This window comes from Colias croceus, chromosome Z, assembly GCF_905220415.1.
Source record: "Colias croceus chromosome Z, ilColCroc2.1".
NCBI lineage: Eukaryota > Metazoa > Arthropoda > Insecta > Lepidoptera > Pieridae > Colias > Colias croceus.
This window is the reverse complement of record NC_059568.1, coordinates 10471864-10487257: the sequence shown is the minus strand read 5'-3', so window position 1 is coordinate 10487257 and position 15394 is coordinate 10471864. Positions and strand designations below refer to the sequence as shown.

The 15394-nt window shown below is 31.7% G+C and overlaps 1 protein-coding gene across 1 annotated transcript in view; it reads right to left on the bottom strand.

Annotated features, from left to right (window-relative positions):
- The window catches only part of LOC123704978 (transmembrane protein 198), a 31754-nt gene that overhangs the window by 13508 nt on the left and 2852 nt on the right, over positions 1–15394 (bottom strand). The window contains exons 2-4 of the mRNA XM_045653506.1: positions 12222–12445; positions 12020–12130; positions 4187–4338 (exon numbers count right to left, since the gene is read on the bottom strand). Coding sequence (XP_045509462.1) covers positions 4187–4338; positions 12020–12130; positions 12222–12402 — 444 coding nt within the window. The 5' untranslated portion in view covers positions 12403–12445. The remainder of the gene's footprint in view (positions 1–4186; positions 4339–12019; positions 12131–12221; positions 12446–15394) is intronic.

The window sequence follows — 15394 nt, the reverse complement described above, 5'->3', positions numbered from 1 at the left end:
AAAAAACCATCCCTAATAAATTCCGAGCGGTGAAAATGGTTGCACGAAAAAATTGTACGTCGGAACTCAGCTTATTAAAACTTTACTTTTCATGTCCATCGTAACTCGGGACATTTAAACTGCGCTCGGTAGAGAATTCGTATGCTCTAGACGTCTAGATAGTATGATAATCGTTTTAACAATCGTGACTAATGTACTCCAAGAGTTAAGATAGAATATAAAGATGGCATTCAAAACTTACGTATTTGAGTTGTAAGTTAATTAAAAATTTCAAACACATACCATCAACTTCAACTCTTTCGGTACTTTGAAATATACAATTCAAAATTGTATTTCATATCAGTCAAATAGGCGCTAATTGGAAATGGTTTATTCCATTCATACTGTAACCGTTAACTAGTGCTATTGTTCTACTTGTATAATATTATCAGTCTTTCAGTGTAGTACATGTATAGTATATCACTAAGTTATTAGCTATGTAGTGCACGTATCATTGCAGTTGAGCACGTTATTACGTAGTTACAGCTCCTTCTCAATTGCTTCTATTCAATAGCTGTGACGATCATTATCTAGATATCGTATAACTATTATCTTAATATGCTCTAATGATTTATTGAAATAGAACTAAATAATAATTTTGTCTTGATATAATGTACTTATAAGAAGCTAGGGTTAACAAAATTATCTTAATGAAAGCATTGAACCCATCAATTTACCAATAACATGAATTGACTTTTCAATTAACTTAAAAGAAAATTCAACCATTTGATTGAATTATCTTTTTTTCTAACATACTTTTTGCTGTGAGTTCTTATTTTAGTATGGGTTACAAATTATGAATTTTACTCAGATAATACGATTAAATAAAATGTTATACTTAATAAGTTCTTAACATTATTGTCGTTTTTAAAAATTATATTTTCTTACTAGCTTCCGCCCGCGACTCCGTCCGCGCGGATGTCGGTCTTCGCGTGGATGGTTTATTTCTTCATTTTGAGTAACTCTGACAATGACATCTTATAAATATCTATTGGACCCAAATACGGCTAGGCCTATAATAATACGCAACGTGTGTTCGCGGTTCTACAGAACAACGTCTATGGATAAAACTGAAAAATTAAGATTATTTTTTTATACGTATTTTTCCAGGATAAAAAGTATCCTATTTTACGCCCAGGATAATAAGGTATAATTATACCAAGTTTCATCGAAATCGAACCGTTAGTTTTCACGTGATGCCTTCACATACAGACAGACAGACAGACAGACAGACAGACAGACAGACAGACAGACAGACAAAATTTTTTTTAATCACATATTTGGGTTTGGTATCGATCCAGTAACACCCCCTGGTATTTATTTTTTCAATATTTTCTATGTACAGAATTGACCCTTCTACAGATTTATTATATGTATAGATACCTGAACCGAGGCCGATTTGCGTCTAATTAAACAGGATTAAAGTTAGAAACGATTCAAAATCAAGCTTGACCTATAAAAAGACTTAAAGAGGTATTTTATTTCAAGGCGCACTAAGCCCTTTGAAAAGTCTCTCTTCATTATCAACGAAGCGATAGGAAAAACAACTTCAGACATATATTTGCCAAATGCTCTGCAAATGTTTGTGTAAAAAATATTCTTATTTATTTTTAATTTGTAGAGTAGTTTCTCAAATAAAACCGAGTATTTTCTTTAGTCGAAACTAAGGTCATAGAATTCGTAAGTAACATAGTTATTAAATATGTACTAATTATTCATCTATAACGTAAATAATAAAATGGAAACGTAGCAACAAGTTCTACAGACGTAGACTTAATCAATAATTTAACATCTTTTAAGCATAAGCAGTCTTCTGGTTGGGATTATGGAGCTAATCCCTCTCTGTAATTAATAAGACTTGAAAATGAAACAAAGCGTGACTTCGGGAGAAAATAATTTACAAAGGACGAGTTCGATCCGAAAATAAAAATCTATAGTCGTGGCGTACCCAGACCTCGGTGTACCTCACAGGTCATCGACTGTCCTGACCCTAAGGTTGTAACCTGGATGATATATTTTAATAAAACATTTATTAAACTTTCTCCCACACGTTGAAATAGGTTCGTTAGACACATAATTTTAATTCCAAGAAACACGCAAGTAAAACTTAGCTCGAAAGACGCATTAACACGGCTTTCTATTAAAGCCATTGGTTGGTGAAATACAATAGAAGCATAATCGCACCGACGCCACGTAGAAACAATAGTGGCCACACATCTTTCAAGTGTTTATGAACAATCAGGTCATCGCGATACGAGTAGATACATTGAACACTGTACAAACAGTATCTAAACGCCGGTGACATTTGCTTCAAATAAAATAAAAATCTTTTGTGAAGAATTTCTTTGTTCACTCTATGGAAACTCGATCTATAAAATTATAAATATTAGTGGGTATAGTATAATTTTCAATTTCCATTCATAATTAGGTATAGTCGGCGTACCCCAACTTTACTATTCCGGTAACACATGTCGTCGACAACTTTGCTAATTAAAGCCGCCTTGATCAATATCAATTGTGAATTCTTAGAGCCAGCGCGCACGAGCAACTTTGTCTCCGCAACTATTTTGTCTCTCCCATCAATTGTATGGGGAGTTGCGTCGCTACGTGCGCGCACTTTCATACTAGCCCATGGGTGGAGAGACAAAATAGTTGCGGAGACAAAATAGTTGCGGAGACAAAGTTGCTCGTGCGCGCTAGGTCTTAGACTCGTCTTTTTGCTGTGACCTATTTTGTCAACGATGTAGGTAGGTATACGGTTGCAACTGTACAAAAATTGATGGGCTTATTATTTATTTATTTATTTATTTCTGATTCCTTACAGCTATTTTTACAATAATTACATAATAATTGAACAATCCGACAATGAAAAGGAATTCCATTAATAGATTATTATTATTTATCTTTGTAATTCATACTTTTCTCAGTTTGATATTGAAAGTACGCGTTTATGTACTTCTCTTTAATTTGCTATGAAACCTAACAACAAATAACTTTTCAACTCACATATTATATTAATACGAAGAAACTAAATTAATTATCTTAGATTCAGACTCTTAAAGTTATTAAATTCATCAGTGATATACTTAGCGTAATTATTTCTTGTGTGACGTGAATAAAAGTATAATAAAATACGTTTATTATTATTAAAAGTTTTACAATCTATGCTAGATTTTTCCGATTTCAGCTCTGCGATGCGTGCAGTTTCGTGTTGAGTAAATATTTGTTGGATTAGCAAATCGAGTTACGCATTAGAAACCAAACTAGGCCTTCGAGAAAATTCTATGCTAGTAAGTAATATTTTCTAATAAAGTATTATACCCACTTTGATAGCATTAAAGATAACAAGTTTTAATAAATTCCCTGTATGTCTTTGCCCTACGAAACCTACGCTAGTCATCTTCATTCACTTTTCACTTACAAGTAAATTGATACACTATCAATCAGCCGTGTAATGTTGTTTAGAGTGCACACAATAGAATGAAATTATCCAATGCATATGCATTTGCATTTGAAAATTTAATTTACCCTTTTACTGTGTGACTCATGTTTACCGGAACAATTATGTAATTTTCAGATACACTATTCACCTTCAATATACGATTAGCTATAAAATATCAATAATTTATAGCTGATAGCTTTAGTTTTGTTTATTCAAACTTTTGTTGCAAATACTCGGTAATACTTCGGTTTCGTGACTTATTATTTGGTGATTCACTTCAGAGCAAAAACGTTGACGCATCCAATTATTGCCATATTCATATGTAATTTTAACGTATGACGCAAGATGTATCTTCAGTATTTCTTAATCGTCCTTATGTTGTCGGCAAGCCTTTTAAAATATATTATGCAAATATGCAAATCGTATCGTCACACTTTTAAATACAATATGAACATCTAATCCGATCTTATACTTATGGCATAAGTGTGTCATGAATCCCAACCCACTTGTATTATAAATGTGAAAGTTTGACGGCGGGTAGTGAGTCAATCGTTCGAAAACCATGAACCAATAATTTTGTAAGAGATATAGTTAGTGAACCACAAATAAATAACACGCAGACGGAAATCGCAATATGAAAAATAGTTCAAATAGCTGGAAAGGCGTTCGCAAATCGAATTAATAACGTTAATTAAAAGTGCTTACCGTATTGGGTCTGTGGTCGAGGAAGTGGTCATATATCGCGAGGCCGGCGACCGCGAGCAGCAGTCCCGTGTGGAATCCCGTCATGAACAGACCGACGTACTGGATCAGCATTGTTATGAGCCCGAACAAAAGACCGGCACATAGCGCCACACCTAGCACAAATAAATTCAATTATCCAAGGTTTCATTTTGCCCATGATATTTGAGGAATAGTTTAGCAATACTTCATAACAATATAACTAACTGTATGGACACTGCTCACGTAGTGGACGTACCCTATACAGATGACATCTCTTATTTATTTTACTTAAATATATCATTCCAGACACAAAATACCTGATAATTCTTCTAATATTGAATGATAATTCTTCGAGATCCATATTTCAATATACTAACATTCAATCAAATCTTCAACAAAGCAGACTAGATATTACAAAATTTAATAACTTGCGTCTGAAAGTAATAACATGTGTACCTACCTATTCTAATCTTATAAGTAATATGAAAATAAATTCTTATTACTGACCAGCGAACTTTATACCAAATGAATTACTTTCATATTTCACCATTTCATTTTTGTATAAAGGACCACTCACAGTACCTACATTATAAGATTTCATCAGAACGAGGAAATAATGAGTCTCGGATTATGGGCCAGAAACATTTCTTTGGATTTAATGTTGAAAATTCAAGTATTATTTAAAAGAAGCCGACCTATAGGTATGTTTGAGTAACCTTTCACATAATGATCTAAATTTGAAGTTTGGTTAAAGTCCACCCTTACCCAAACTAAAGGTCTAGGCTAAATGCGGAGTACGCCGCGGCCGTCGCGTCGGTGCAAAGCTAATAATATATTAATCTTTACGGCGTTCATAACATTAATTAGTATGACTTATTACAAAATTTTTAATCATTTAAGGCTCATTTACGAAATTAATTGGTGGATTAGATGGATAAAATATTTAGAGAATCACTGAACGAGAGTGAGATGACAAAGCCGGAATCTCGAAAGTGTCTGTTTTGGCAAATATTAAAAAGTAAAGGTTGTATTAATAACTAGCTTCCGCCCGCGACTCCGTCCGCGCGGATGTCGGTCTTCGCGTGGATGATTTATTTCTCCATTTTGAGTAACTCTGACAATGACATCTTATAAATATCTGTTATAAGGACCAAATACGGCTCGACCTATAATGCCTACTTAATACGCAACGTGTGTTCGCGGTTCTATAGAACAACGTCTATGGATAAAACTGAAAAATTAAGATAATTTTTTTTCTACGTATTTTTTCAGGATAAAAAGTATCCTATTTTACGCCCAGGATAATAAGGTATAATTATACCAAGTTTCATCGAAATCGAACAAAAGACCGGCACATAGCGCCACACCTAGCACAAATAAATTCAATTATCCAAGGTTTCATTTTGCCCATGATATTTGAGGAATAGTTTAGCAATACTTCATAACAATAACTATATATAATAAAACACACACACACACACACACACACTCACACACACACACACACACACACACACACACACACACACACACACACACACACACACACACACACACACACACACACACACACACACACACACACTCATACACTGGAGTTTGTTAAGTATTTTATTTTTTGTTTCTTTGTACTTCTTACACTGCAATAAATAATAGTCTTAATTTTGTAAAATCAAAATATATTTATGTAACATCGGAAGAGACTAGTTTCCCACAACACAGGGTATCCTAGTGTGGGGACTAGGGTATCTTTATTACGTGCCCATTATTTTTATACGCAATTCTTACTGTAATCAATTTTATTGTACTACACTTTGATAAAACTTTGATAAACAAATAAATGATTATTATTATTATTATTTGGGTTTGGTATCGATCCAGTAACACCCCCTGCTATTTATTTTTTCAATATTTTCAATGTACAGAATTGACCCTTCTACAGATTTATTATATGTATAGATGCTTTGAAATCCATTCTGATATCATTATTCAAATATAAGTCGTATGGCAATAATACACATTTGCAAGCTTTTTGGCGTCACACATATAATGTCGAAGAGTCCAAAGTAACTCGTTAGAAATATCATCAACAATTAATAACAAAGTGATGTGTGAAAAATTATGTTCAACAAACAATATCCGTTGCCGTCGTCGATTCCGGCATATTCCGCCGAGTAAGTGCTGATTTACACAGGGTCAGTAGACAAGTCAGTCGCGGCGCCGAAATTCGGCGCCGCGACTGACTTTAAACTGTTTACATAGACTTAAAACGATTTACACAGGGTCAGGAACTGACTACAAATTCGAGGCAAATCAATGCTGACCCGAAAAAAAACCCTGTGTAAACAGATTTGAAGTCAGTACAGAGGCTTGAAGTAGCTCCGTCACGCTGGAACCCGCTTTAAAAAAAACCTTACTTTTTTTCAGCCTATTTTACCTACAAACGATGCTAATAAATGTAGTATAGGTCAATTTTTTGTAGTCTTATTAGTTACTTAGAAAACATCATTGATATCGTTCGAAGTAAAAAATATAAATAATAGCGTGTTGATTAGTTTTGGAATGGGTTCCAAATTGATTGTAGTTTATTGTAGTGGCAAGAAAATTCTTTATTTGCGTTGTTTTATCTCAAATTATTGCAAGAAGGTCACAATAACAAGATTTTAAAAAATAAATAACACTTGTTCAAAAACTACAAACGATGCCAATAAATGTAGTATAGGTCAATTTTTTGTAGTCTTATTAGTTACTTAGAAAACATCATTGATATCGTTCGAAGTAAAAAATATAAATAATAGCGTGTTGATTAGTTTTGGAATGGGTTCCAAATTGATTGTAGTTTATTGTAGTGGCAAGAAAATTCTTTATTTGCGTTGTTTTATCTCAAATTATTGCAAGAAGGTCACAATAACAAGATTTTAAAAAATAAATAACACTTGTTCAAAAACTACAAACGATGCCAATAAATGTAGTATAGGTCAATTTTTTGCAGTCTTATTAGTTACTTAGAAAACATCATTGATATCGTTCGAAGTAAAAAATATAAATAACTAGCGGTCCGCCCCGGCTTCGCCCGTGGTACATATTAACGTTTTCTCTACATAAGAACCATCCTCGTACTTCAAGGAATATAATAAAAAAAGAATTATCGAAATCGGTTCAGCCGTTCTCGAGTTATGGAATTACAACGAAAAGTGGCATTGATTTTTATATATTAGACTAGCGGTCCGCCCCGGCTTCGCCCGTGGTACATATTAACGTTTTCTCTACATAAGAACCATCCTCGTACTTCAAGGAATATAATAAAAAAAGAATTATCGAAATCGGTTCAGCCGTTCTCGAGTTATGGAATTACAACGAAAAGTGGCATTGATTTTTATATATTAGATAATAGCGTGTTGATTAGTTTTGGAATGGGTTCCAAATTGATTGTAGTTTATTGTAGTGGCAAGAAAATTCTTTATTTGCGTTGTTTTATCTCAAATTATTGCAAGAAGGATCACAATAACAAGATTTTAAAAAATAAATAACACTTGTTCAAAAACTACAAACGATGCCAATAAATGTAGTATAGGTCAATTTTTTGTAGTCTTATTAGTTACTTAGAAAACATCATTGATATCGTTCGAAGTAAAAAATATAAATAATAGCGTGTTGATTAGTTTTGGAATGGGTTCCAAATTGATTGTAGTTTATTGTAGTGGCAAGAAAATTCTTTATTTGCGTTGTTTTATCTCAAATTATTGTAAGAAGGTCACAATAACAAGATTTAAAAAAATAAATAACACTTGTTCAAAAACTACAAACGATGCCAATAAATGTAGTATAGGTCAATTTTTTGTAGTCTTATTAGTTACTTTTTGTAGTCTTATTAGTTACTTAGAAAACATCATTGATATCGTTCGAAGTAAAAAATATAAATAATAGCGTGTTGATTAGTTTTGGAATGGGTTCCAAATTGATTGTAGTTTATTGTAGTGGCAAGAAAATTCTTTATTTGCGTTGTTTTATCTCAAATTATGGCAAGAAGGTCACAATAACAAGATTTTAAAAAATAAATAACACTTGTTCAAAAACTACAAACGATGCCAATAAATGTAGTATAGGTCAATTTTTTGTAGTCTTATTAGTTACTTAGAAAACATCATTGATATCGTTCGAAGTAAAAAATATAAATAATAGCGTGTTGATTAGTTTTGGAATGGGTTCCAAATTGATTGTAGTTTATTGTAGTGGCAAGAAAATTCTTTATTTGCGTTGTTTTATCTCAAATTATTGCAAGAAGGTCACAATAACAATATTTTAAAAAATAAATAACACTTGTTCAAAAACTACAAACGATGCTAATAAATGTAGTATAGGTCAATTTTTTGTAGTCTTATTAGTTACTTAGAAAACATCATTGATATCGTTCGAAGTAAAAAATATAAATAATAGCGTGTTGATTAGTTTTGGAATTGGTTCCAAATTGATTGTAGTTTATTGTAGTGGCAAGAAAATTCTTTATTTGCGTTGTTTCATCTCAAATTATTGCAAGAAGGTCACAATAACAAGATTTTAAAAAATAAATAACACTTGTTCAAAAACTACAAACGATGCCAATAAATGTAATTGCTTGGCGCCATTAAAAACAAAACAAGGACTAGTGAAATTAAGCAATACGTGTCCTATTGATTCAGCATTACACTGTATACTTATCGCTTATGTGGATCGATTTATATATCATAATTATGTAGATAAAAACGACTCAGATGTCTTTGAAATTATCAAATTAATTTCATCCAAAGGTATAAATACAAGCGTCTATCAACAAAGAGCAAATCTCATTCTTCAATTCATGAAAATTGAGAATGGTATAATAGACTGTAACTCTAATATAAGCAACACAATCACGCAAATGTTTAAAAAAGTTCCTTCATTAACCGTTAAGTCAACCTGTGTAAACTGCGAAAAAAGTAGCTCATCTACCTTACCTGTGATAGCTACACATCTTGAACCCTTGACAAATAATGGGATACAAGGACTACAGCAATCATTATTGAAATATCTAGAATCAAATGTACGACGGTGTCATACTTGTAACATTAGAAATGATCTTAGCTTTCAACCCGGTAATCATCTATGGATTGATATTGAAGTTTTCTTCACAAGTATGGTCAATCAAAATAGTCTCAAAAGGGATCCGAATTCTGGCACTTCGTTATTACAAATCCCTGCTGAGCTAGAAGTGTTAAATAATACGTACATTTTAGTTGGTGCCATAGAGCATATATATATATATATATATATATATATCAATGAAACTGGTCATTATCGACCTTACTTACGTAGAAGCAACAATAAATGGGAACTTCATGACGGAATCTCCAGCAGCTCTAAGAAAAAAGTAGTGTCTAAAAAAGATTTAATGAAGAAAAAAACAATACATATGCTATTTTATGTAATAAAATAATCATAAATATTTATATGCAATTACAAGAGTGATATGTGATATAACTTAGTACTACTATTTGTTATTTTTTTATAATTTCAACTAATAATAAAACTACAAACGACACGAAATCCAAGGCTCATAATTGTTTTGAATATATTAACTTATTGAACACTAAATTTTTTGTTTTTTATTGCTTACAGGGGTTTAGAGGCCACTACAAACATATGAGTTTAGCTACAATCAACTACATTGTTTGTAGTTTTTGAACAAGTGTTATTTTTTTTTTAAAATCTCGTTATTGTGACCTTCTTGCAATAATTTGAGATGAAACAACGCAAATAAAAAATTTTCTTGCCACTACAATAAACTACAATCAATTTGGAAACCATTCCAAAACTAATCAACACGCTATTATTTATATTTTTTACTTCGAACGATATCAATGATGTTTTCTAAGTAACTAATAAGACTACAAAAAGTAACTAATAAGACTACAAAAAATTGACCTATACTACATTTATTGGCATCGTTTGTAGTTTTTGAACAAGTGTTATTTATTTTTTAAAATCTTGTTATTGTGACCTTCTTGCAATAATTTGAGATAAAACAACGCAAATAAAGAATTTTCTTGTCACTACAATAAACTACAATCAATTTGGAACCCATTCCAAAACTAATCAACACGCTATTATTTATATTTTTTACTTCGAACGATATCAATGATGTTTTCTAAGTAACTAATAAGACTACAAAAAGTAACTAATAAGACTACAAAAAGTAACTAATAAGACTACAAAAAATTGACCTATACTACATTTATTGGCATCGTTTGTAGTTTTTGAACAAGTGTTATTTATTTTTTAAAATCTTGTTATTGTGACCTTCTTGCAATAATTTGAGATAAAACAACGCAAATAAAGAATTTTCTTGCCACTACAATAAACTACAATCAATTTGGAACCCATTCCAAAACTAATCAACACGCTATTATTTATATTTTTTACTTCGAACGATATCAATGATGTTTTCTAAGTAACTAATAAGACTGCAAAAAATTGACCTATACTACATTTATTGGCATCGTTTGTAGTTTTTGAACAAGTGTTATTTATTTTTTAAAATCTTGTTATTGTGACCTTCTTGCAATAATTTGAGATAAAACAACGCAAATAAAGAATTTTCTTGCCACTACAATAAACTACAATCAATTTGGAACCCATTCCAAAACTAATCAACACGCTATTATTTATATTTTTTACTTCGAACGATATCAATGATGTTTTCTAAGTAACTAATAAGACTACAAAAAATTGACCTATACTACATTTATTGGCATCGTTTGTAGTTTTTGAACAAGTGTTATTTATTTTTTAAAATCTTGTTATTGTGACCTTCTTGCAATAATTTGAGATAAAACAACGCAAATAAAGAATTTTCTTGCCACTACAATAAACTACAATCAATTTGGAACCCATTCCAAAACTAATCAACACGCTATTATTTATATTTTTTACTTCGAACGATATCAATGATGTTTTCTAAGTAACTATAAAGACTACAAAAAATTGACCTATACTACATTTATTAGCATCGTTTGTAGTTTTTGAACAAGTGTTATTTATTTTTTAAAATCTTGTTATTGTGACCTTCTTGCAATAATTTGAGATAAAACAACGCAAATAAAGAATTTTCTTGCCACTACAATAAACTACAATCAATTTGGAACCCATTCCAAAACTAATCAACACGCTATTATTTATATTTTTTACTTCGAACGATATCAATGATGTTTTCTAAGTAACTAATAAGACTACAAAAAATTGACCTATACTACATTTATTAGCATCGTTTGTAGTTTTTGAACAAGTGTTATTTATTTTTTTAAATCTTGTTATTGTGACCTTCTTGCAATAATTTGAGATAAAACAACGCAAATAAAGAATTTTCTTGCCACTACAATAAACTACAATCAATTTGGAACCCATTCCAAAACTAATCAACACGCTATTATTTATATTTTTTACTTCGAACGATATCAATGATGTTTTCTAAGTAACTAATAAGACTACAAAAAATTGACCTATACTACATTTATTAGCATCGTTTGTAGGTAAAATAGGCTGAAAAAAAGTAAGGTTTTTTTTAAAGCGGGTTCCAGCGTGACGGAGCTGCTTGAAGTCTATGTAAACAGTTAAAGTCAGTCGCGGCGCCGAATTTCGGCGCCGCGACTGACTTGTCTACTGACCCTGTGTAAATGAGCACTTATTCTCGTCATCATATACAGCGTGCAAATTAATTTATCTTTCGTATTGTGCAACCTTGCTGAAATTACAAGTTTCAACGTCATATACTTAAATAACTTAATTTTGAATCATACATACCGACGTTCCCATAAGGTGGCATCAAGTACTCTTGAAGACAGATGAGATATACAACAGCAGTACCAAATGTGAATCCAGTCAAAAACATGCTTGCTTTAAAACATCGATAACCTAAAAAAAATGAATATGGTCACTTTACGGTATGACTACTGCAGAAGCTTACTCATAAGATTTTTTACTTTTGGTATAGGATGATACTTACCGAAAAGAGAGTAAACAATACCAAAAACGATATACATCGCGCATATAACGCTTATAATTGGATCATAATTGGTATCTATAGAAGTGCAGAATGAGCCTTCTATATGGGGCCCATTGAATTTGTATGTCATGTTGGGAGGACCCCGTGTCACAGGTGGTACTAGCTGCCCGACTGAAGACATGATGCGTCTTTTGGTATCGATGGTAGTGTTAAATGTTTGATGTCTGAAAATAAAATTCTCTTAAGTCCTCTCTCCAAGAAATTCCTCTCAAGGAAGGGTTGCATCGTTTTTATAAAATAAATAGCAGGATAATAAGTGATAAGGCAAGTGATTATCGTGAAGACTAGAAAGATTAGAACTATTATTAATCTGGATTTATTTATGATCCGTTACTTGGAAAAAGCCTTTGTTCATATGTTGGAAATGTTTGTAATAACGGTTTATTTTATTTTGCCTCATTTTAACTGAATTTAAATAAAACAGTTTCTAAACTTAAATTGATTATTATTATTATAAACTAGCGGTCCGCCCCGGCTTCGCCCGTGGTACATGTTTACGTTTTCTCTCCATAAGAACCATCCTCGTACTTCAAGGAATATTATAAAAAAAGAATTAACGAAATCGGTTCAGCCGTTCTCGAGTTATGCGCTTACCAACACATTTTGCGATTCATTTTTATAGTATAGATTTAATTAATTAATAATTCTTATGAAGTACCATTTAACGCGTCACAAATGAATCCAATTCGCCGATTCGCATAGTAAGAACTGATATTACTGGTATGATTTATCACTAATATTATAAATGATAAAGTGTTTGTTTGTGTATCACATAGACCTCCCAAGGAGCAATTTTGTGGTATATTTTATAGAGGTTGGTAAGTTAGGGCCTTGTAGAGTGATATAGGCTCCTTTTTAAATTTCTTTGATGGGCGAAGCTGTAAGCTGTGCTTATACCTATTTCAGCTATATTTTTGTATTTATATTATCACAACATAGTATAAAACAAAGTCTCTTTCTCTGTCCCTATCTCATGTGATTCAAGAGGGTTTTAGTATATAATTTACTAGCTGTGCCGCGCGGTTTCACCCGCGTGGCTCCGCTCCTGTTGGTCTTAGCGTGATAATATATAGCATATATTACTCGTGGATAATGTAGCTTTCGAATGGTGAAAGAATTTTTAAAATCGGTCCAGTAGTTTGAGCCTATTCATTACAATCAAACAAACAAACAAAGTTTTCCTCTTTATGATATTAGTGTAGATTAGGTTTTAGACAAAGCGGGCGAAGCCGCGGTGGGTAAGCTAGTTCAAAATATAGGTAATTTAAAAAAATATGATTTAAAGGGCATATTATCATTATAAATAAGTCTATAGTACAAGCTTGAAAACCCATTTACAGTTCTCCAAGAACATTACTCCCAAGGTTTATGCGTACAATGCTAAAATCCATACCGATTGATTTGTTTTATAAGGGTCATAAGATAGTCGATCATAGTCGAATCAAAGTACTCACAATTAAACTTTAACCTAACTATTAGTATTAATAATAATATATTATAGTACTAAACGAGAAAATATCAATTTTCTACATTTATCTTGTACGATTACCGTGACTTTCGCGTACCTATTATCCGCGCTAAATTTTTAAAACTTGTAGCATACGCTAAGTAGTCTTTAATTAAGAAATCCATTAATAAGTAAACTAAAACCTGTGAAAATCATTTTTTCATCTCAAATATATACTTTTCTAATAGGTACAAGTTCTCTTAAAAACTCGCAGTTTTAATTCCACCTAATAGGTACCTAATATGATTCCGGAATAGTTAATTTTAGTTAGGAATAACATTTTAAAATTGGTCGTAAATTAAATTGTAAACTAGATAATTATTTACGATTAACATTATATCTCTAATCAAGCGAGAATCGACACCAGATCACATTATTGTCAATGATATAGCATTGAAGTATGAAATTACACTTATAGAAAAATATAACTATATAGTTACCAGTTTTTAATGAGAATATTTTAATTTAATAGTTCCGATATAAGAAATTTACTTCCGATATACCTACCTACAATGCTTTAAATTGTATTCAAGCACTAAGACTATGTTATTATTGGTCTAAACTCTAAACACTTGAAAACTGTGTAGTAGGTAGGTATTTTGGTCCTGTTTTTTTTTCCTTGAATTAGTTACTTCTTTCAATGCCATTTTTTTGTTGTTTTGTTCACTTCAAGAGTCTGTGAACAGTTTAACAACAGTAACTTTCGTGTATCTCACATTCCATATCATCATGAAAATATGAATAATTATAAAATAATTGCAAAAATTTATTACATTTATTTATTCTCATTAATTTCAAAATTTATTATGAATTGGGTTATGTTTCACAGCTCAATTACTTGTAATTACAGTTATTATGCATCAAGTAAATAAGTAATATAATTATAATAAATGCACCTTTATACAAATTTATTTTATACTAGCTTTCCACCCGCGGCATCGCCCACGCAGTCAAAGAAAAACCCGCATAGTTTTCGTTCCCGTGGGGGTGTCCTTTCTCGGGTATCAAAATATCTCTATACTAAATTTCATGCAAATTGGTTCAGTAGTTAAGGTGTGATTGAGTAACAGACAGACAGACAGAGTTCCTTTCGCATTTATAATATTAGTATGGATATTTATATCCTCAAGCAGTATGTAAGTAGGTATACAAAGTAAAATTGTTAATAAGTAAATAATTTTATTATTAATGTAAATTATAAATCTACCTATATATAAAACTAGCTGCTGCCGCGCGGTTTCACCCCCGTGGCTCCACCCCTGTTGGTCATAAAGTAACACCGAAAGAATTTTTCAAATCGGACCAGTAGTTCCCGAGATTAGCGCGTTCAAACAAACAAACAAACTCTTCAGCTTTATAATATTAGTATAGATTTTCAAAGTTATCAAAGTGATTGATATTATGATTTTTACTGAGGACTAGAAAATACATACACAGTTGACAGATATATACTACGTACATACAGTTAGGAAACTAAGCCCCTGCGATGAAATTATGACGTATAGCTATAGGGCTGTTACCTTTTTGATATTTAACCGTCTTCAAAAATGGAGGAGGTTATCAATTCGGCCTGTATGTTTCTGTTTGCTTTTTTTCACAGTTGATT